Consider the following 21,041-nt stretch of genomic DNA (forward strand, 5'->3'; position numbering starts at 1 on the left):
AAGTATGTGGGAGGGAAGGGCTGTGAGGGAGGTGTCGTACTTTACATTCCTGCAGTTCAGCAGAATGGCAGATGGTCGAAATAATACAGTTTTCACCAAATGGACAAGCTCAAGCAATATTCATGCAAGCACTGAACAATGCCTCCCTCGGCTGTGTGTATGAGAAGCCGGGCAGCAGCGGAGGTTCAGGCCCCTCAGCTGGGAGCACCCGCAGCACCCGCACATTCCTGCAGTCCCAACTTTCCTCTGGCCAGTCCTGAGCTATGTGATCAACCTTGGAGCTCCCCCGAAACTGCCATGATTGATCGGGAGGCAGCAGCTGCAGAGTGAGCCAGTAATAACCACGAACGATAAAGGCTTTCATACAAATATTATAATTCCACTTGCAAGCTGTCTGGCACGCACTCTAATGACTTGGCCGTCTTGCAAGGGGAGGCTGCAACTTTGCTCAGAGGGGAGGCTGCGCTGGCCGGGCTGCGCGGGGGCGAGGAGGAGAAGCAGCAGCGTGGTGTGTGATGTGCAGGTGCTGGTGAGAGGCTCAGTTCCTGTTCTTTTGGCAGTGATGGAGGGGAGGGGTTTTTCCTTCTCTGTCTGTGTTTGTTTCAGGGGCCAATGTGAATTTATGAGTTGTAAAAACCAAGCAGCAGCTCTGTGACAGTGTAGTTAAATAGAAAATACTACTTTTGGGCTCAGAATTGGACCAGAGTGTTTAAAATTTACAGCTCAGTCAGACAGCTGCTGGCATCAGCCGTGCCCAGCAGCAGCCGAGGAAGCAGCAGCCACCCGGGAGGGCAGCGGGCACCCCATGGGACTCAATGTGGGGAGTGGGAGGAGAGGGGCAGAGAGACAGACTCAGAGAGTCCAGAGCCACTGCAGCCACCCGAGCACAGGGGGAGGAGGAGGAGGAATAGGAGGAGGAGGAGGAGGAGAGCTGTTAGTGATGGAGCAGAACGCCAGCGGGCCTGCGGGAAGCATCACTCTTACCTGCGGCAATTACCATAACGAGACCGTTACATATTCTAATCTAAAGGGAGAGAACACAAAACGGTGTCAATGCAGACACAGAACACCCACACACCCGCCTGCAGCCCGGCCCGGCTGCTCAGAACCACCCATGGGTCACAGGGGGCACCAGCCACAGGGCAGCTGGTGATGCAGAGTTCACCACTGTGCCCTGAGGAGCTTGGAGAGAAATGGGTCCTCACAGGCTCCTTCCTTGACCCCGTCAGTCTGTCAGCTGGAAATAATAGAGGCAGAAAATGTTGGCAAAACCTGGAACTTTTGCCAGCCTTGCTGATATGGTAGAGTGGGACTTCAGAAATGACATTTCCAGCAATGTTAGTGACCACACAATTGCAAACTGGGTAAAATTGGAGGTTTCACTGGAATATAAACCAACAGAAAATGACCAACATCCATACCACTGGGCCACACAAATATCCCATGAATGGGAATGCTGGTGCATGGAAAACCACAGGGTGGGCAGTTGTACACCCGCACACAACTAAGTGAGCAAGAACAGGTGACAACATCATGCATGATTAGAAAGGATTGTAAAGCTTGATACTCAAGACCCATGAAGTTTTCCCACCTATCCCCTGCCCTCCACTTAACTGATCAGCTGTGACAGCTCTGTAGAAACTTTTATTTCCTTTCCCAGCAAATGCGAAAGTAATGAAGTTCTGGAGAGAATCACACCAGAAAATCTGCTCACCTCTCTCACATGCTCTGTGTTCCACTCACGTGGATGTGGCTGAAAACATGGGTGAGCAGCATCCCAAGCCTGTGTGGTCAGGGGAGTGTGTTTGGGAGGAATGATCATTCATTAAAGCAGTGGCTGTGTTCATCCAACACTACGAATGTTGGATGCTCTGAAATGCTGACACAACAGCCAACTGCATGGAGGTGCAGGAGATGGCATGTCTGCACTTACACCACGTGGCCCCTTGGATGACTTGTCACGGTGAGTACAAGCTGCTGAATTATTTCGTATTTTGTTAGGAATGACAGCTGCTTCACACCCACACTGACACCTTCCATGTACCTCGTGTCTCTGTGCAAACCCCAAAGGCTCCCTGGTTTGACCTCAGCAGCCAAACCCTGGTACCTGAGGTTTGCTCCACCATCTGGTTGTGGAAAACAGGAAAAGCTGTAACTGAAGGGGCAAGGAGAACCTGAACTGCAGGTTAACCACAGGCAGAAACAACCCTCGAAGAAAGCAAACCCAGCTCCCAGCACAGGTGCTGAGTGCCCCAACCATCCCACACCAAGCCCTGACTGCTCTGGAGATTCGGAAATGAACCCTAAATGGACACATCAAAGTTCTAATTAGTCGTGACTGGGAGCAGCCCCTAATTAGTCCTGTGGGGGTCAGCTGGGCAGGGCCTGCAGGAGGCCCACATGGGCAGATCACAGCCGGGGGGCTCAGCCCTGCCCAGCACCGCAGGGCTGACACAGGCAGCACAGGGACCAGGCAGGGGGGAATCATTGCCTGGAGCTCTCTGGGAGCTGACAGCTCGAGCAGCTGGAGCTGTCACCCAGCAGAAGCCAGGGGGCCATCAAACTGATACTTTCTCCCACCCCAGGGCTGACTGCAATGGAGGGAGCCCCCCCCTTGCCATCGCCTCTCCTGGAGAGCGCAGCCGGGAGAGCTCCCTCTGAGACAATCAATTAAATGACAAAAAGAAAGGGCCCAGGCTGAGAGCCCTGGTGCTGTGCTCCCACCCTGCCCTGTGGATCCTGGGGTGACAGTGGTTGCAGCCCCAGCACCTCCAGTACCTCAGGGACATGGCCAGGCTGCAGGGCCTGAGTGATGGGCAGAGGGGAAAGTGCCCCTGAGCACAGGGACCCTCCCTCTGCTCAGCCTCTGAGCCATCCCACACGGGTCCCTACACTGATGACCCAGATCTGGGCATCCTGGGTGGGGATTTACATCAGTCTGAGGAGCTACACGGGGTACAGGGCTGATGCCACCTAACCCTAACCATCCATGGTATTCACTGTGACTTTGCCCTGTTTAACAAAGGGAAAAAATATTACTGACTCCAGGAATTATTTCTCTCCCATGTAAACATGCAACTTCTCACCCTGCAGACATGCCAAACTTTTGCCATGTTACACACAAAGAGGGTCTGGCTGAGGTGCAGGAGTGGGAACCTGGTCCCTCTTCATTCCTTCATACAGAACTACCAGCAAGGGGTTTAAACTCCTCAGATTGCTCCATGTGTGAGCACATTAATCAATTAAGGAAGACAGCACAGCCTAGAAAATACTTTCTCTCACTGACTGAGTCTGAAGGAGTTTGGTGCTTTTTTTTGATTTCTAGTGCTGCCTTTGAGAGTAACAAGAGCTCTGGCAGGAGGAGGGCTGCCTCTCCACCCCAGCATTGCTTCATCAATCAGCAACATTACCATTGTCTTTGTAGCACCCACAGAAATCATTGTGATTTCCTGGTTTTGCCATTAAAAGATCTGGAAAGCAGGTCAGACTTGCAGTGTAATGTTATTTGAATTCACTCGTCTGGGTTTGCCAGGGTGAGAAGGAAGGAAGGAGGCAATGGGAAACATGAAATGGACTGATGCCCTCTGTCTTGCTGAAAGGCATCTCTGGGGAGAAAGGGTAAATTTTGGGTTTCTGCAGAACATCCTGACTTGCCTCCTTCATTAAATCAGGTAATTATGCTTGATTTGATTGAAAATGTCATTTGGCACCTTTTCATTCTCTGCTATCAAGCTGCTACCATGGGCCAAGAGACAATTTTCCCCAGGCAGAGAAGAATCATCAGCCACTGGGCTCTGCCTCTCTGTGATGCTGAGGTGGAGCCAGAGCCTCATCAAGTTCAGAGATGGGCTGGGAGCTCAGGAAGGACCACAGTGGTGGGCAACCTCTGTATTTCTCAGCCAAGGGTTTTGAAGCTGGCGGTGAAGAAAATAAAAAGAAAGAAACACCTTGGGCCTTCTTCACTGCCTCTCCCACTCCTCTGTGCCACCTCTCTGAGCTTCTCCTATTTGTTTGCTGCCAGGACAACCTCTGCAATGGCAGTGCCTGGCACCTGGGATGGCACAGTCCCTCTCCCAACTCATGAGGAGCTCCTAAGGATGCCCCTGCTAACACCCTCACCTCCTGTGCTTCCCTCCACATCTCGGGGCAATGCCTGCACTGGGTAGGGGAGGGCTGGGCACAGAGGTTCCAGCCCAAGCTCCACTGCAGTGTTCTGCTCCAGCCCTGCCAGATGGTTCCAGCACCGCCTCTTCCCGCGGGGGCAGCAGCTGAGCAGGGGGCTCCTAACTGCCAGGCAGCCTGGAATTTCCCCAGTCCCAGCTACAAGGAACTGATTTTTTCAGTTTCAGACAACACTGTCGTATCTCTCAAACCCAACACATGGCATGTGCTGCGGGTGCTGCAATATCATGGCACAGCAACTCATGTTCAGATGTATATTTTCTAAGATTCAGCTCCATCCAGATTCCCTAAAAATATGCTAAAATATTATACAGAACTGGAGAAACTTTTATTTCACCTACTGCACAAAACTGACAAAACATCCTACAGGTTTACAGAGAAAGAAGTAAAAAAAAAATCCCTGCAAAACCAAAGCAAACAAAGCCAAAAGGAATCATTGCCTAGTTAGCATTAAAAAGAATGTATGTCTGTTTAAAACAAGTTACTCTGGGTTTTCTTTTGTTTCTGTCAAAAATATACTTTAATATTACATGGCCATTTGAAATAATCCTTTTGCTTTGAAGTGGTAAAGATAAAGCTCAGCACCAACCAAAAAGTGTTTTAAAATAAACCGAATCCCCTTTGTTGCATATTCATGTATTTTCTACAAGAAGTGTATGCATGTAAAAGTCTGGAGACAAAAGGAAAGCATGTGCCACCTTTTCAACAAAAAGGCTGCAAAATCTCAGTTTTATGTAAATAAGCAGACACGGCTTCCAAGGCTTTAAAATCAGGGAATGCTGAAAACATCTATAGTTCCTCAACTCAAGTGTTGCTCCTAGGCAATGCAATAATATTCATTAAAGAATCCATTTATCAACAGATACCACATGTCAGAGTTTTCCAGCACAATTTTCCTGACACTCCACTGAAAATGATGCTTAAAAAAAATTTGAACTAGAAAGCAATAATCTGTGATGCCTTTGCCTGCTGCTTCATCCCACAGTGGCTATTAGCAACTAAAAAAGTAAAGATTTACAATATATACTTTCTGATAACGTCAAGCATTATGCTTTATTTTCCAAATCATTAGCATGCACAAGAATGACCTCATGGTGAACAGATGCACTTGGATATGGCAGTGATTAGATCAGTCCTCTCAGCAGTCAAGTGTGCCCATTGCAATTAACCCTTTGAAGCACAAACTGCAAGGCTCTGCTGCTGAGAAGTGGGTTTGTGGCTTCTCTTGAAAGTAAATATCTGCCCTTGTGAGCATAAAAACCTCAAATACAAACCTTCCTCTGCTGGGACACTTTGCCTTCTAGAGTATCCAGCTACTTCCATTTCCTAGGAGTTAATGCGATTCTGGCTTCTGATCTTAAATGAATAAAAAACCCCAAACACACCAAGCGCTTTTTAGTCAGCTGAGGTAATTAAAGTTGGAACACTTCCGTAGCTGTTTGTGCCTGTTCCATTTCTATGATTTTTTTTTAATTTTTTTTTTTTAAAGAACACCCAAGTGTTTTGTTGAATAACTGTTTTCCTTTTTGGATGAAGGAGCAAGAACAGAAACAGATCGCAGCTTAAAACCCTGTCCTCTAAACCGAAAGAAATCTGCAGAGGGAAAGGATAAGAATAATTCAATAGCGTTGGATTACGGAGGATTTCCTGGGCTGACTCTCATACCCAGCCTAATTAAAATACAGCATGTAATGTACCAGTTTAACAACAAAGGACCGTATTCTCATCTTTTGTTCCTAATCTGCACATCCCCTAAATGAGTTCAGGGATGTCGGTGCTGCCTACCAGGCTGCATTTTCCACGTTCAGGATATGGAGGGCTATCTCTGGTATAGAGAGGGAGTTTACAGCTCTGCTTCTGAAAAATGCAACAGAGGTCAACTGGATGATTTTTGTGCATAAAATGGAGCAAAACTATTTGTGAGAGGGGAGACCAAGCCAGGGCACAATTCAAGAAACCCCTGTCCCCCAGAGGGGGAGCATCCCTGCAGGCAGCATCGGAAACCATAAAAAGACTCAGTTCAAATAAGTAGATGATAGCTAATAACACACCAGCAATGTGTGTCACCAGCAGCCACTGATGCAATTCATTGCCTCAGACTGTGTTAACTGCTAAAACTATCTTAATTTTCATAAAACGCATACTTAGTCACTGAGCCTTTCCACTGCCTGTGAACAGTCAGTGATGGCAGGGTGACAATTAGGTGGCATTAAGAATAGCATCAGAGAATCTATCTTAAATTTACCTCCGAAGTTTAAGCTAGGCAGGGTTAGCAGATTCAATTGCCTTGTTACTTGAGAAGGGGAAACACAGAGCTGTGTCACCTCCCTACATTTACTGCTCCGTGATCCATTTTTTCTGTTTCAGAACAGAAGTTCCCCTGTTACATGAAGGAAAATGCTGTTTGTGTCTGTTGAGTGCTAGACAGAAGATCTGGGGGACACAGGACAGGTGAATGGGAGCTTCAGGCCAGCCCATGGCTCCTGGGACAGGGCCTGGCCCAGGGCTGGGCTGGGAGGGTGCTGGTCAGCTCCTTGATGACTGCCTGGGTGGCATTTGGTGGCAAACACATCTCAATGGTAATGTCTGACACTGCTCTGCCACTGAACATGCAAGGAAAGCAGCAGGTGACGTGAGGAGACCCTCTGAAGCAAAGAGAACTCCTGACCAGCCTCTGGGTTCTGTGAGAGAGAGCATGAAGTAAACTCTGACCTCACAGGTCCTAAAACCAGGACCTCACCGGGGCAGGTTTTACTCTTAAAAAAAAAATTAAATCACAAAATCATAAAAATGGGCTCAGGTACTAACCACCTAACAGTGTTCTGAAAAGCTTAGGTAGATATTAGGAAACATTTTAAATATTTTTTGCATACATGATCCCAGACAGCATTATCACAGCAATCTGTCCTTCCTCGTCAGCTGAATTTGTTTACAATAAGATCACTGTGTGAAGTAAGAACATGAAAAAACCAAATACCATTCTGTATTTAGCAAAACATTTTAAATAGATCGATACATCTACATTTTTACTTGCTGATATGTCAACAGATAAATGATTCACAGTGCTAACAGCACCAGGCATGAAATCTACATTTCTATTGAAACTGATAATTTTTTTTTTCTCTCAGACTTTTGGCAGAGTGTATAAAAGAATTTAATTCACAGCTGTTCTACTTTTTAATGTAGAAAACATTAATCAAAGCTTTAAGTTATAAGCTTTTCTAATGTTGTTTAGTATTCCAGTTCAACAAAGATCAATAGAGGCCATCCCTGTGTTTCTTGACGCCTCTCCAGGAAGCAGAGGCGCGATTATGTAAATAGCACCGGTCCCCTTTGCTGCTGCCAGCTTGCTTATCTCCAAAGCCTTCTGCCTGCTGCTCCTGGCGACCAATGCAAGGACATGCATATACCTCTTATCTCCTAACAAAGCTCTGAAAGCTCGAGGATTGGAGCCAGCGGCGTTAAACAATGCCACGCGGCTGATTTTATTTGTAAGTGATTTATTTTGGTAAATTTAATTTCTTCCCTCAATTTTTCAGTTTAGATGGAAGATATTTGCTAACAAGTCAGGCTAAAGAGAAATAGAGCAGATGTCCTGAAACACTTATACAGGTTTGAAATAATCTATTAAACAATCCCAAAGAGTAGCAGAGAATAATGAGGAAGTGCCAGCTTCCCCCTATGAGTGTAAAAAAAAAGGATTAAGGAATCATTGTGAGAGTCCGACACACAGTGAACATACACTTTTTGAAGGCTGGAAAAACAAATCTGGAGGGTACCTGAAATCTGCAAGTCAGAGTCAAAGCTTCCTCTCAGGAACCATTTATTGCAGCTCAGTGAAAGCAGCCAAGCAGGGCCCCCCTCTTGCTGACTGCACGCTGGCTTCACATCTCGACAGAGCACGGAAGGAAGAAATTCACAGCACTGGGCATTACATTTTCACCTTCCATCAGCAGGGCTGGTGAATGGCCATCAGCATTCATGTGTGTGCACAGACACAGACACACACGTGTGTGCATCCACACGCACGTTACAAACAGCCCCACGCAGGCTCCAGGCCAGGTGTTGGAAAGAAGCCTGAAATTTGCTCATCTATATTTAAGGGAAAGGTTAGTGTGCTCCATGCTGCTATGATTTTCTAACAGAACACCATTCTTACATTTCTTTTGCATTAATCCCTGACCCTGGTATCTCAGCAGCATAATCCCCTTTTAGCATTAGTAGCAACGGCTTCTACTGTGAGGAACTATTTCTCGATAAGTAAGCACCGATTCAGGCATAGCTTTTGAACAACATATTCCCAGCTCAGCAAGAAACCCACACTCCTGAATGAACCCGAGCACATTACTGAGAGAAAGTTCATTAACCTTGCTAGATTCGGGGGTTAACAGGATAGCTGAAGAAAGGAGCAGAGTGAATAGCTCTGATGCAAAACAAATTAAAATGAATGTCATCATTCCTTTTGATATTCATTAGTTGATTCAGGGGAAGAATGGTCTTCTTAAATTTGCAAGCATTTATCTACAAAAAACAGGTGTACATCTGCTGCTCAAGTGCTTCTTAGTGCTAAATAGAAGAACAACGTGCAGACTCACCAGTTCCACCCAGGGAGTAGCTGGGAGAGGGAGAAAAGACCTGAGCGGCAAAATCCTCGAACGTCATTACTTCTTTATGGTTCTGGATTATTGCTTCGAGATACAGAGCTCTTTCCTCATAACTGCAACCACCAAGTTAAGGAAATGTATGCACAGATTCAGATGTTGCTACACAATGTGCAGGGACACCAGCATCACGGATCCACAGCCACACGGGCCTGGCTGGGCACGGACAAGGGGAGAACAAAATTACCCAGTGCTGCTTCACAGGTCTGAGCCTGAGCAACCAGGAGTGAAGAGGCTGAACGGCTTGGAATTAAGGCTGGTACCTTTTAGCTTTGTGAACGACAAGCAGTGACTCTCTACATCTGACAGACTGCTGAAGTTACTAAGGACAGGGCTGCAGGCTTTTTCAAACCAAACCCCACTTTACCAGGCAAGCTGGGGGCATTAGGAAAGTTCCTGGTAGACAACATTCCTCGTACAATGACCCTGTCAGAATAGAGAAATTATGAGATCGGAGAAACAAGCTATAGGACAGAGGAGAAACCCCCTCCACATGTTTGTTTAATCACTGTATTTCTTAAAACAAATTCAGCACAATAAACAGAATTCCTGAGAGCGTGAAGGCTGTGTTTAAGGCAGGTGCTGGAAGGTGTAATCTTATGTGTGGTGGACAAATGATGTGCATTGGAAAAATCCACCCCACAACTCGCATGCATTATAGTCTGCATAATGCAGGCAACAAAGCAATCTAAAATCAAGACTATTGCCTTTTAATTAAAACTCGGCAACCTGGAACACACAGCATTCAAATGTGTAATCAAAAACCAGTCACCAATAAAACTTACAAGCGTAACAAGCTGAAGCAACTTTCCAGCTGTCTTAATAGGACCCCTGCTTGCAGCAGCTTTTCACAGCAGAGAAAGCAAATCTTTTCCTTTTGTCTGCAGCTTCTGTTTTCTCAGAAGGTGAATCAGACACTTCCAATAACAGGATAACGTCTGAAACAAATCTACAATGGGCTGAAGAGCCTCACGTATGACTTTGTGAATTAAGGCTCGCAGGAGCCAGTATGACATCTCACTCTCCATTTCCTCATTTAAAACAAAAGTTTCCAGCTCCCCATTGTGTTTCTGTGAGGGGGAAATGCATTCTGACTCTTCAAGGCTGTTCTGTGGGAGCAAAGGCCAATTTAAATTTAGAAACTAGGAGCAGTAAGAGTAACACCAGTGACAACATAATGCAGGTGAGGGTATTTGAAACTGAAAAGCATTACCAACTAATATTGAAGTGGCATTTGTGACTTTCACTATATTAACAAAACCACTATGGAACAGATTAAAAAAAAAAAAAAAAAAAAAAAGCCTGATAGTTAAAGCCAGGACATGATGGTCTGGTGTTCTGCCTCATGGGGAACAAGCAGCATGCATCTTATTGGTCTGCAAGTTCCTATAGGTGTGGTGGAAAAACAAGAAAGTAAGAAAAGGAAGCAAGGAAGGAAGCATGGAGGGAAGGGAAAAGGAAAAGAAAGAGAAAAGGAAAAAGAGAAGAGGAGAGGAGAGGAGAGGAGAGGAGAGGAGAGGAGAGGAGAGGAGAGGAGAGGAGAGGAGAGGAGAGGAGAGGAGAGGAGAAGAGAAGAGAAGAGAAGAGAAGAGAAGAGAAGAGAAGAGAAGAGAAGAGAAGAGAAGAGAAGAGAAGAGAAGAGAAGAGAAGAGAAGAGAAGAGAAGAGAAGAGAAGAGAAGAGAAGAGAAGAGAAGAGAAGAGAAGAGAAGAGAAGAGAAGAGAAGAGAAGAGAAGAGAAGAGAAGAGAAGAGATTAATTTTGGGTTTAGTACTAGCAGAGGACGATTGATACGTGATAAATCTTCTTATAAACTTCCCGTGGAAGGCCGAAGAAAGCAAATCAATAGGCAGCAGAGCAGAGCCTGCACCTGCTGGCAGAGTGATTTGCTCGGTGCCGGGCTCCCGCTCCCCGCAGCCCGGGAGGACGCGCTCCTGCCAGCCCCAGCATCAGCCCGGGCTGCCTCCCCATTATGGGCTGAACTCCTGATGACTCCTGTTAATGAATAGGCTGCCAAACTTCCGAGGAGAGCAGGCACACGCCTGGGCCCCGCTCTGAAGGGACTGGCGGATGCCATTCACTCCTCATTAGGGGATGCCGATCCGGCGGGGCTGCTGGGCCGTTGCCAGGGCGGTGGGAGCGGGTCGGGGCGATGGCCGTGCCCGGGGAGCTGCGGGACGCGGGGCCGGGGGGCTGGGGGTCCGTCTGGCCAGCAGCCCCCTCCGACAGGGAGCCGGCACGTGCTGGCGCAGCGGGAGCAGCCCCGGGCGTGACAAATCTCTGAAAGGGCCGGGGAAAACCGGCGGCTGCCGGCCACCTGAGCCTGCCCGCCCGGCAGCACCGCTCCATTCGCTGCGCTGCCTTCCCGGACGCTCCCGGGCCCGCTCTAACCAGGGCAGGGAGAGGAGAAAGGCTTTTCATGCTCTGCCTGGTATTACACCCCGCTGGTTTGCGGGAGACCGCGCACAACCGCGGAGCGAGGGCCGAGGCACCGCCCGTTCGCTCCCATCCGGCTGAACGGCGGCGGCGAGGAGCTACTGGTTAGGTTAGCTTCACACCTCCTAAAATCCTTATTTATGAGATGGAAAATGCCCCGAACGATACAGGAGACTGGGGAAAAGAAAACAAAAAATCAACCAACCTAAACCCAACCCCTCAGCAAACAGCTGGGCAGCTACAGGAGCAATAACCCAGCGGGCTGGAGGCAAGCCAAGGCGCGGGGAGCCGCGCAGAGCTCCCAGGATGGTCCCAATTCAGTGCCACTCCTGCAGATGAAAAACCAAGAGCAGTGCAGATACCACAGACAGGGTGAGGAAAACGGCTGGATCAGCCAGCTGCACTTCACCACCCCTCTCAACTCTCCTTATCTCTCTCCCAGGCTCCCTGGACACGAGCACCAGGAGCACGGGCACTCTGTGAGATTCCTGTATTAATGTCCACTTACAGCCTAACCTGAAAAGTATTAAATCACTGCAAGAAAATTAACATCAGCTCTCTGCTATCTCTAATTTAATACATACACAAATTAGAGAAGGCAGTTTGGATTCACTAAAAGAAAAAGAAAATCAGCTAAGTAATTTTAATGCAGGCATTACGAACATAAGCTGTAAAGAACCCTCTGAAAAATACCTCCAGCCTGTAAATGTAGGTCAAAAAAGCAGCATGACATCACAAATACCATCTGAACTCTTCACACAAAATCCTTGCTCTGTAAGTCACTCCAGTTCTGCTACTGAGATGCAAACAAATCCCATGCCTGTGTCAGACCCTGTGCAGGCATCCCTGTGCTGTCACCTGCCAGCTACCCTGGAGCCCCAAGCCAGGCATTCTGAGGACCTGACAGAACGTAATGTACTCAAAGAGTAACACTACCGGGTGTGTGTGTGTGTGTGTGTGTGAAGACTCAGCATTTCCAGACCGTTTGTACCAGAGAGGTCTGAAATAGTAATTTTCAACTGCAGCCCCAGGAAGCCTCACATTTGTGCTCCTGGAGGAAGACACTCACTCCCATCACCACTCCTGCAATACCTGACCTCAAACCTGCAGCCACTGCAAGGGTGCCGTGTCCTCACCCTTACAAACCACTGATGGGATTTTACTGCCTTACACGTATGAGAACGCTCAGCTGAATCTTTCTAACATGGAATTTGTGTCATCTCTCCTGTGAGTTTTCAGCCTCATGTCTCTGACCCGGGGGTGCTGAGCCTTGCTGTGTTATTCAGCTGGAGACAGCACAGAGTGCCACACAAACTACTACTTTTTTAAAAAATGCAGCACATCTCTCAGCCAGCTCCCACTCCCAGCTCATTGCTATGCTCCGGGTCGAGCAGGGCCAGGAGAAAGCTTGAAGTGCCTGGCTGGCTTTTCTACAGAAGCCTCAAGGCTAGATGGCTGAAGTGAAGCATGCAAATCGCTTTCTGAGGAGGGGCTGCCTCTGAGGAGGATGGGTTATGATCTTGAACCCTGCCCGGTGCAGAAGCTGGACAGCTGGCTACCCTGATTAACTCAGCCCCCCTTTAGCTGAAGGTTTGGGGCGTCCCCTGAGATCTTCAGATAAATGGAGTTATACTAGACAGTCAAAGGAGCTGATCAAAAGCAGCCTCTTTTAATATGTATGGCAATTTGACCCACCTCTCCAACGGCTGCATTATTTTACATTTTGCTTCTACCAAGGCACAGCTCCAGAGCAAAATGTTTTCAGTGGGCACAAACATATACTAAATGACATAGAAAGCCATGACCAAGTGTGAATTATTGACAATGAATACACATAACTATGGGAGGGCAGAAATTTAGCTCCTATTTGACTACAGCAACCAAATCTCAGTATTTGAATAATATGAGGTTTTAGACCTGTTTAATCAGTTTATCAATTATTTCAGTAGTTCAACCATACATTGTAAGCTGCTTGAAAAAAACATCACAATGCTAAGATTAACTGTTTGCAATAAACCATGTCAGCTTACTGCAAGCAGTAGGATAAACTGAGGAGTTCTGTGTTGAAACTCATCCAGGTCCTCCTTTCTCTCCCACATGGAGCCAGTTGCAGACACAGAGTTGAAGACGGAAAGCCTTCAGACAGCTCTCAAACACCTCTCGTTGCCTGGGTTCTGCAGGTAACTGAGACATCCTGGGGGCAAGATCTGCCCAGTGGTTCCCTCTCTGCACACACGATGTTAAACCAGAAGCAACTACATGTTTAGAAACAAGGGGAACATAGAAGACTATTATTCAAATAGATCCTAAAAACTTGGAACTTTTGCTTTTTCACCTTAACTCTTGCTGATCTCAAGAAAAATACCAGCTGCCACCCCTGTGGATGGCAATGGCCATGAGCTCCTACCCACACTACAGAAATTAAAAATATTTTGGCAACATTTACATACTGTCACCAATACGTGGCAACAGCTGTGTATGTTGTTAACATGGCATTCTTTCTATGCAAATAAAAGGGAAATTTTTATTTGTGGGGTTTGTGAAGAGGCAAAGAGAACTGACTGGCTGCTCTCCATGGCTCATTGTTTGCCGTGTGCCAGTGCCAAGAGGTGCAGCCCCAGGACTGGGACCCAACCACTGGGGTCCATGGAGAGCACAGGATGACACGCATGTTCCTCTGGCTCCAGAGGGACTGCCAAGGAAGATAATGCAGGCTGTTGGCATCAACCTACTGCAATTCCCATCTGTGATGTGAATCCCACCCTGAGCAGGGCTTTCAAGGCATCTGGCCAGTGGAGAAGCTGGAAGCATAGAGCAGACAGCTCTTTCCAGCCCATCAGACATCGAAGCTGTCTACATGTCCACATGCCAACTCCTTCTTCACCCAACTACGGAGCCCTGAGGAAAGATAAAATCATTGAACTACCTATTAAAGGCAAGAAAGCCTACTGCCCAATGCTATGCCAGGGCTCGTCAGCTCACCAGTGCCCATACAGGTGTAATGTGTGCAAAAGAGAAGGAAAACTTCTGTTTGCTCATTATTTCAAGATTTTAGTACCAAAGAACACCTGAGAAGTAATTTCGGCCCATCACACATATTTCAGTAGCCTCCTAATCTGTATCATAAGAACCAAAAATGGTTCCACTAAAAGGGTTTGCTCCTGACACCATGACAGCAGTTTTGAAAACAAATGAGAACATAAATGTTTGGGACTTACCCAAGCTGGATAAAGCAGAGGCCATAAAGTTGAGGTTAACATAAATGTCTCAGTGGGTGACCTTTATGCACCTGATTGTCCTCCTTAAGCTCTGAACAGGACTGAGTTACTGTGCTTTTAAAACGCTGAGATAGGCAATTTCAGTGTGAAACTCAATATGCTTGATTGGGCTTGCCATCATTTATGGTCTAGTGGCTGCCACTACTGCATAGAATGAAAACTTTTGGGGGAATTTTAGTAACAGATACCCTTCATCAAACAGGTGCAATTAAACCATACCCGTCAACAACTGCAGATTTATGTGCTCTTCAAAACTGAAGCATCTGAGATTTAAGCTTTTCAGAGTGAGGCATGTCAAATACTGGTTGATGTAACATGTGAGAGAGGGACCAGAGGAGGCTGACTGAAGTGTCCAACTCGAGCCCAGGGTTTTGTGCGGGCGGGGGGTGAGATGGGCTCCCTGCCCGTGGTCACCCCCAGGAAGGCCATCTGTCTGTGGTACCACGGGGGAGGCAGGGCTCTGTGCCCTCCCTCAGCAGAGTGGGGCTGGCTAGTGCCAGGGCTGCTGTTCCTCCTCCTTATCCAGCACAGGCAGATGATCCTCTGCTGCCAAAACCCAGAGCTCATCCTCTCGGCAGCACAATGTTCCTCTGCTCTGCCACCCTCTGTGCGGAGTGCCAGACGGGCAGCCCTCTTCTACCACCGTGGTGGGGGGACTGGTGGGGGGGTTTCCACTCATGGGGGATGGCTGCAGCCCAGAACACCCTGGTGCACCAGAGACATGACTCTCACTGCAACCAACGAGCACGGCCAGGTTTGCAAATGTATTTCTTGTTTGTGGAGCATTTGTCCAGTGCTTCAGCACCATCTCTGGAGCTCTGCCACCTCCCTCCCCCTGACGCAGGGCCTGGGTCTGCACAGGATTACAAAAGAACCTCAGTCCTGACTGATGGAGATGGGGCTTCAGGCACCACCCTAACACAGAGTAAAAGATAACCTGTAATTGCTCCAAGGCCACAGCAGATGCTCCAGCATTGTCCAACCTGCACAGTGCAGCACATTGGTTTCCTCACAGACAGTCACCATTAATTGCTTTAAAGAGGAAAGCAAAACAAAACAGCAACAAAAAACCATGTTTCACATGGTTTCAAGCCATCTCCCTGGAAGTGAAGGAAACAGCACTATTACACCAAGGGGGCACAGAGGCAAAAGGTCCTGCTCACACTCTGGTTGTGTGTTAAGTAGCAGGATGCTCAAGGTGTGCTGCAAACCACCAGCCTGGCAGCAGCACTCCCTGCTGCCCTAGGATGTCACAAATACATGGCACATTAGTCATGCCCAGTGCTTCAGGGGAGAGTTTTGCATTTATTAAGAGTAAGGCAGAAAACAAGCTTTCATCTTAATTTACTACCACTCCTCCTTGCAGAAAGCCCCTGGGAGCAGATACCTCTTACCACCACAGATCAGCCACATGGTAGGAGGAGTGAAGGGAACAATGGGTTACTTCCCTGATACAGTTCTATACTTTAACCACACTCCTATTTATCCCTGTTTGAAGCTTTTTTAATTCTAACATGTAATACTTGAGATGATGTCCTATCAGGCAAGGCCCTGTACATTTGGGGTTGTACAGTCAGCCTTCTAAATAACCTCAGTACACTTAGCAGCTGCACTCCTTGCCTCACCAGAGTGTAAGGCTTCGATGAAAACATTTCAACAGATGAAAATGAGGATGTAATTGCCAATTATCAGTTAGAGCAGCAGAAGCCTTAACTGGTAAATCATTCCACAGGGCACAAAAAGATTTAACCACCAAGAAGCTACTTCTGAAAGTCTTCTGTATTGCAAGAACTACTGTGACTTCAGTTATGCAAGATTTTGGCCCCTGAATTAGTGGGACATGATTCCCCCAGCATCTGTGCTCTCTAGAAGCATTCACATAGTTAGATCCCTCTCCAGTCCTGAGACATACCCTAGGGGGACAGAACCTGCTCAGGTCTGCCCCATGCCCCAGAGCAGAGGGGTGTAGAGATCCTCTCTCCTGAGGGTGGTGGGGTGAGTTCTCTTCTAGCTGTCTCCTCCAGTACTTATTCACCCAGGGAAATACCCTGGAGACTGAAAAATTAATGATGGGTAGGAAAGGCCCAGAGAGCACAGGGTTAAGAAGATCTGCTGGTCTCCCTAAGGTATCAGGAAGAGATGGACCTTCAGAGGAAGCTCATGAAGAGCAGAGCCTTACCACGTCTTGCCTTTGCCTAGGGACTGAGCAGGAGCTGCTGCCATGCAGAAACCTGCCCGGTGACTGCAGAAGACAAATCCCTAGGCTGTGTTTTCATAGAGATGATAATAACACCTTGGTTGTCCCATTTTATCAGTGTATGTACAGCTGCCGATGCTCATGTTCTGCAATTATCTGGCTTGTTCCACAAACGGGGTGATCATCAAGGGATAAATAACTGGAGGAAAGGTCACATGTTACCAAGCAATGCTTCCCCCGTGCTTTGTGGCAGTCTTAAATTTATTCAAACACTAACAAAATGCACCTATTTCAGTAATGCCACTAATGAGCTGTTACTTTTGGACATCTTAGAAAAGGGCAAAGGTATAAAGGTTCAATTATTTGTCATTTACTTATGCCTTCCAGTCCCTTCAGATTGGCAGCTTGAGCACACAGGGATAATGCACCATCCTTGGCCTGCTATTGTTCCCCATGTACCAGCAATCCTACCTCTTTTTCATGTCCCTTTGTCACAGCATACGTGTGCTACAGGGAAGGGGAGGCTTCTTTGGAAAGCTTGCGTATTTTTCCACAAAACCAAAAAGAATGTTTTCCAAAAAACCCCTAACATTCTAATTCACTAAACAACTAACATTCTAATATTTTCTGTTTGTGGCCAGCAGCAGCAGGATTTCCAGGACTGTCAAGTCACACACACACCCTTTGGGAGGGACAGACAGAATGCTGGCAGCTTTTAATGGGCAAATCTTGAGAACTTTTGAAGACCTGCACCCTGTAATACCAGCAATAAAGCCTGATGACTGCAAAGCCAGGTGTGAGACTGAGAGCTGACCTCCTTCCCCAGCAGGCCAGCCCTCCAGAGGCACCATGCAGAGACAGCTCATGAAGACAGGTGCTGCTCTGCATCAAAAAACCTTGTGGAGAAAAACCCCATCCCTGTTTGCATTGGGTGGTTGGCATTTTTAATTCCCATTCTTCAGAGAAGGAAAAGTGATGGAGGAGACAGCAGTGCTGTTTTGGAGCTACATACCCAAGGGCCACAAACAAACCATGACAGCAAGGTGTGTACACAGGGTGCATCTCCCTTCTGCTGAGGGTGGGTGTTCTCCCAGACCCTGCAGCCTGCTCCCCGTGGGTCAGGCCAAGGAGAAATTGTTAACTTGCTGAGATTTGCAGGATGTGAGGACCAAATATTTAATTAAAGCCAGACCTGGTGTGTACTATCACACAACATATCTTATCTGAACTTGCAACATAAAGATGTTGTCCACCAGTGTTGGTGATTGATTCAGCACTGACAGATGGCCAAGCCACATGGTGGGGTTCAGGGTCCCAAGCACAAGATCCTCACCAGGAGCTTGGGGGACCTCATGGAAAGGGCCAGAACACACCGAGTGGGAAACAAACATGCTACATGCACACCAATAAATTAAAGATGCTGAGGAATGCTCTAGCACTTCACCTATTTTTTTTTGTTTCCTAAGCAGGATATGTCCAACATTTCTCAATTTAGAAGAGAGAAAACCATACAGATGGCAGTATTAGTGCCTTCATTTTACAAAGGAGGTAGGTACCAAGAGACTGAAAAATGCACTTAGAAGTTACACTGGATGATTTTGAGGTTAAAGAACTAGAGAATAACTTGAGACTCCATTTTTTTTCCTTAACAGATTTCCTGTCTCACCTGTTTTAATAAATGTAAAATAAGTAAGTGACGTGTTTTTAAAATAGCTCCACTGATACTTTTTTAGAAACACAAAAGTGACTTTAGGTAGGGTTTTTTTTAGTGAGTGGGAATTCTGTAACTTTAAAATGTAAAATTCTTTTTTGCTAAGCTAGAAATTCTCTCTTTCATAAGACCAAGCATCCATTCTCAGTAGCAGCAGCAAACTTTTGTTTGCAGCAGCAGTAGCAAAATACCCAAACTTTTGGTTAGTCCTGGACTTCAGCACCTTTACCTTTGGGCCATGTACATGTATTAACTGGGGAAGCAATTTCGGAGGAGAAGCAGAAACAGTTTTTCTGGCAGCTTATTGTTTGCATTTGACAGCTGTTGGAAACTGCTTACATGCTGGAAATATTAATAGTCTTGATGGAGATAAGTGAGGCAGGCAGGCAGGAATTAGAGGAGCTGTTTATCACATGGCTCTCCTGTATGGCTGCAACTTCCTCTGCACTACCCGGATAATACAATTTGGTCCTAAAACACGTGCAGCAGAGAGTGGAATGTTTACTTGGAGCCCGAGCCAGGAAATAAAGGCTGCAGCAGGCTAAGTAAAAGCCTTGCACCTTCTCCTCACCTGCCAGGTATTTGTAGCCACAGCAATTGCTTTTCCAGCCTGCACAGGAGAGAAGGAGAGACTCTTCCCTCTTTGCTGTGGACCCTGTTTCAGTGAATTATGCCTCTGCCCTTTGGGGTGAGGTTGCTGCAGTGTCCCATACACCTACCTTTACCCTCAGGGCACTCCAAACAGAGCTGATGAGGATGCAGCTGCCTGCTTATTAAGCAAGAACCCTTGCAGGGAGCTCTTTCCTTTGATCATTGCACATATGAAAATACACATACAAATGTAAGCATACATACACATGTGTATCTATTTAAACACATGTACACGCTCCTCAGCATGTTTAATGTTGCTACATCTATTACCACCACATTCTCCAAATGCAAGCACATTCACCTGAAGTAGGATTGTCACCAAACTGGTACACTGCCACAAAAAAATTCTAATGCCAGGTCAGCTCTGCTACTCAGCCCACTTGCAGCTCACATCCTGCAGCTTGTGAGAGGTACAGGTCACTGCACTGCCTCAGTCCAGACTGTCAAACTCCATCACAGCAATACCAAAGTAAAATTTACAGTTAAGAAGCTCCCAGGATAAAGGCATGTTCAAAACCATTTAAATGTGGGATGTACCAGGAACAACCTAAGTCATTCTCAGCTTTGAAAATTAAACTGCCACAGACAGGGGGAGAGGGAGATAATGACAGATTCATAATTCAAAATTCTTGAGAACTGTTCATCTGATTTACAAGACAATTAAGTAACTTGCAAGACAATTTTGCTACAGCAAATCAGAAGTCAACTTTTGTCTCAACATGACATTTAATTGATAAGTAAGAGGAAATTATCAAAATACTTCCCTGCACATTCACCTCAGAAATCAGCAGACTTTGGAAGTTGAAAAAGGGAGAATTGCCTATAGCTTAAAGATGACAAGCAGAGTAAAGGCAGGAAAACATTTGCAAAACACCCGAAGCACGGAATCTGCTTCACCCAGCTGTGCACCAACACCTCACTTGTGGCAGCCCTGCTCCTCCAGGTGGCAGAGGGGCTCCCCACTGGTGGGGGTGCAGCTCCTGCACTCTGCACCCCTCCCAAACTTGCTTTGTAACCTAACTTACTGGTTAGGTTAACATACAGCCCTGCAGAACAGGGAGATGAGATATGATAAAATCACCTAGAAAATCTCTGCTAAACAGGGAAGAGTCCACACTTAAATTGTGTATTTGAGTATATAACTTTCAGAAGCCATAAATCAGACAAGATCATATTAATCTAAAGATTTCCAGGTGAAATTCCATTTCAAGTTTCGGAGCAAGATGTTACAAGTGTTATTTAAATGGGGCATATTCAGCAACGACAAGTTAGGAGAATGTTTTTACCCACTTAAGTAAAAGGAAATTCCCTTTCTTGATTTGAAACAAATGGAAACAAAAACTGTAATTCAATTAGTTTTAAATCAATGTTTTTGTCCAGAATGAGAGTAGAAAGCTGTCTGCCAAGCCAACCTGCATCACACTCATATCTTTTTGATGGAATAATCTATATCTTTAATTAAGGAGCAAAAAGCAGTGTAAGCCTACCTGTTAATTCACTACCAGAGAGGTAGTGAATTAACTACTCCATCGCTTATAAGAATATAATACTCGATGTATCACTCACACAAATAAATTTGATTTCTTGATATTCAATAGTGGGGTTTCCAGCTCTTCAAAAATTAAATTTTCTCCAAACATGAATCCTTGGAAAACTTAATTTCTCTGAAACTACAAGCTTTTGCAAACTCTGAAGCAGTAATAAGCACTTACAAATATTTATTATTTATTTTTGAAAGAGGACATTCCATAAAGGATCTTAACACCTAGTGTAGGAAAAAAAAAAAATCAACTGAGGTACCTTTAATCCTGCAAGATTCCCCTTCCTGAAGGAGCAATGGGGGCTGACAGGATCCCTGGCCTGGAATTCCACTTCCCATCACACACACACACACACACACACACACACATACAAAGGTCACTTCTGT

General features: G+C 46.4%; 1 protein-coding gene across 1 annotated transcript in view; it reads right to left on the reverse strand.

Moving 5' to 3' along the window:
* Positions 1–21,041, reverse strand: part of RALGAPA2 (Ral GTPase activating protein catalytic alpha subunit 2) — a 110,188-nt gene that overhangs the window by 3,812 nt on the left and 85,335 nt on the right. The window contains exon 39 of the mRNA XM_030446930.1: positions 8,778–8,899. Within this exon, the coding sequence (XP_030302790.1) occupies positions 8,778–8,899 (122 nt within the window). The remainder of the gene's footprint in view (positions 1–8,777; positions 8,900–21,041) is intronic.

Source organism: Calypte anna, chromosome 3, assembly GCF_003957555.1.
Source record: "Calypte anna isolate BGI_N300 chromosome 3, bCalAnn1_v1.p, whole genome shotgun sequence".
NCBI classification, from domain to species: Eukaryota; Metazoa; Chordata; class Aves; order Apodiformes; family Trochilidae; genus Calypte; species Calypte anna.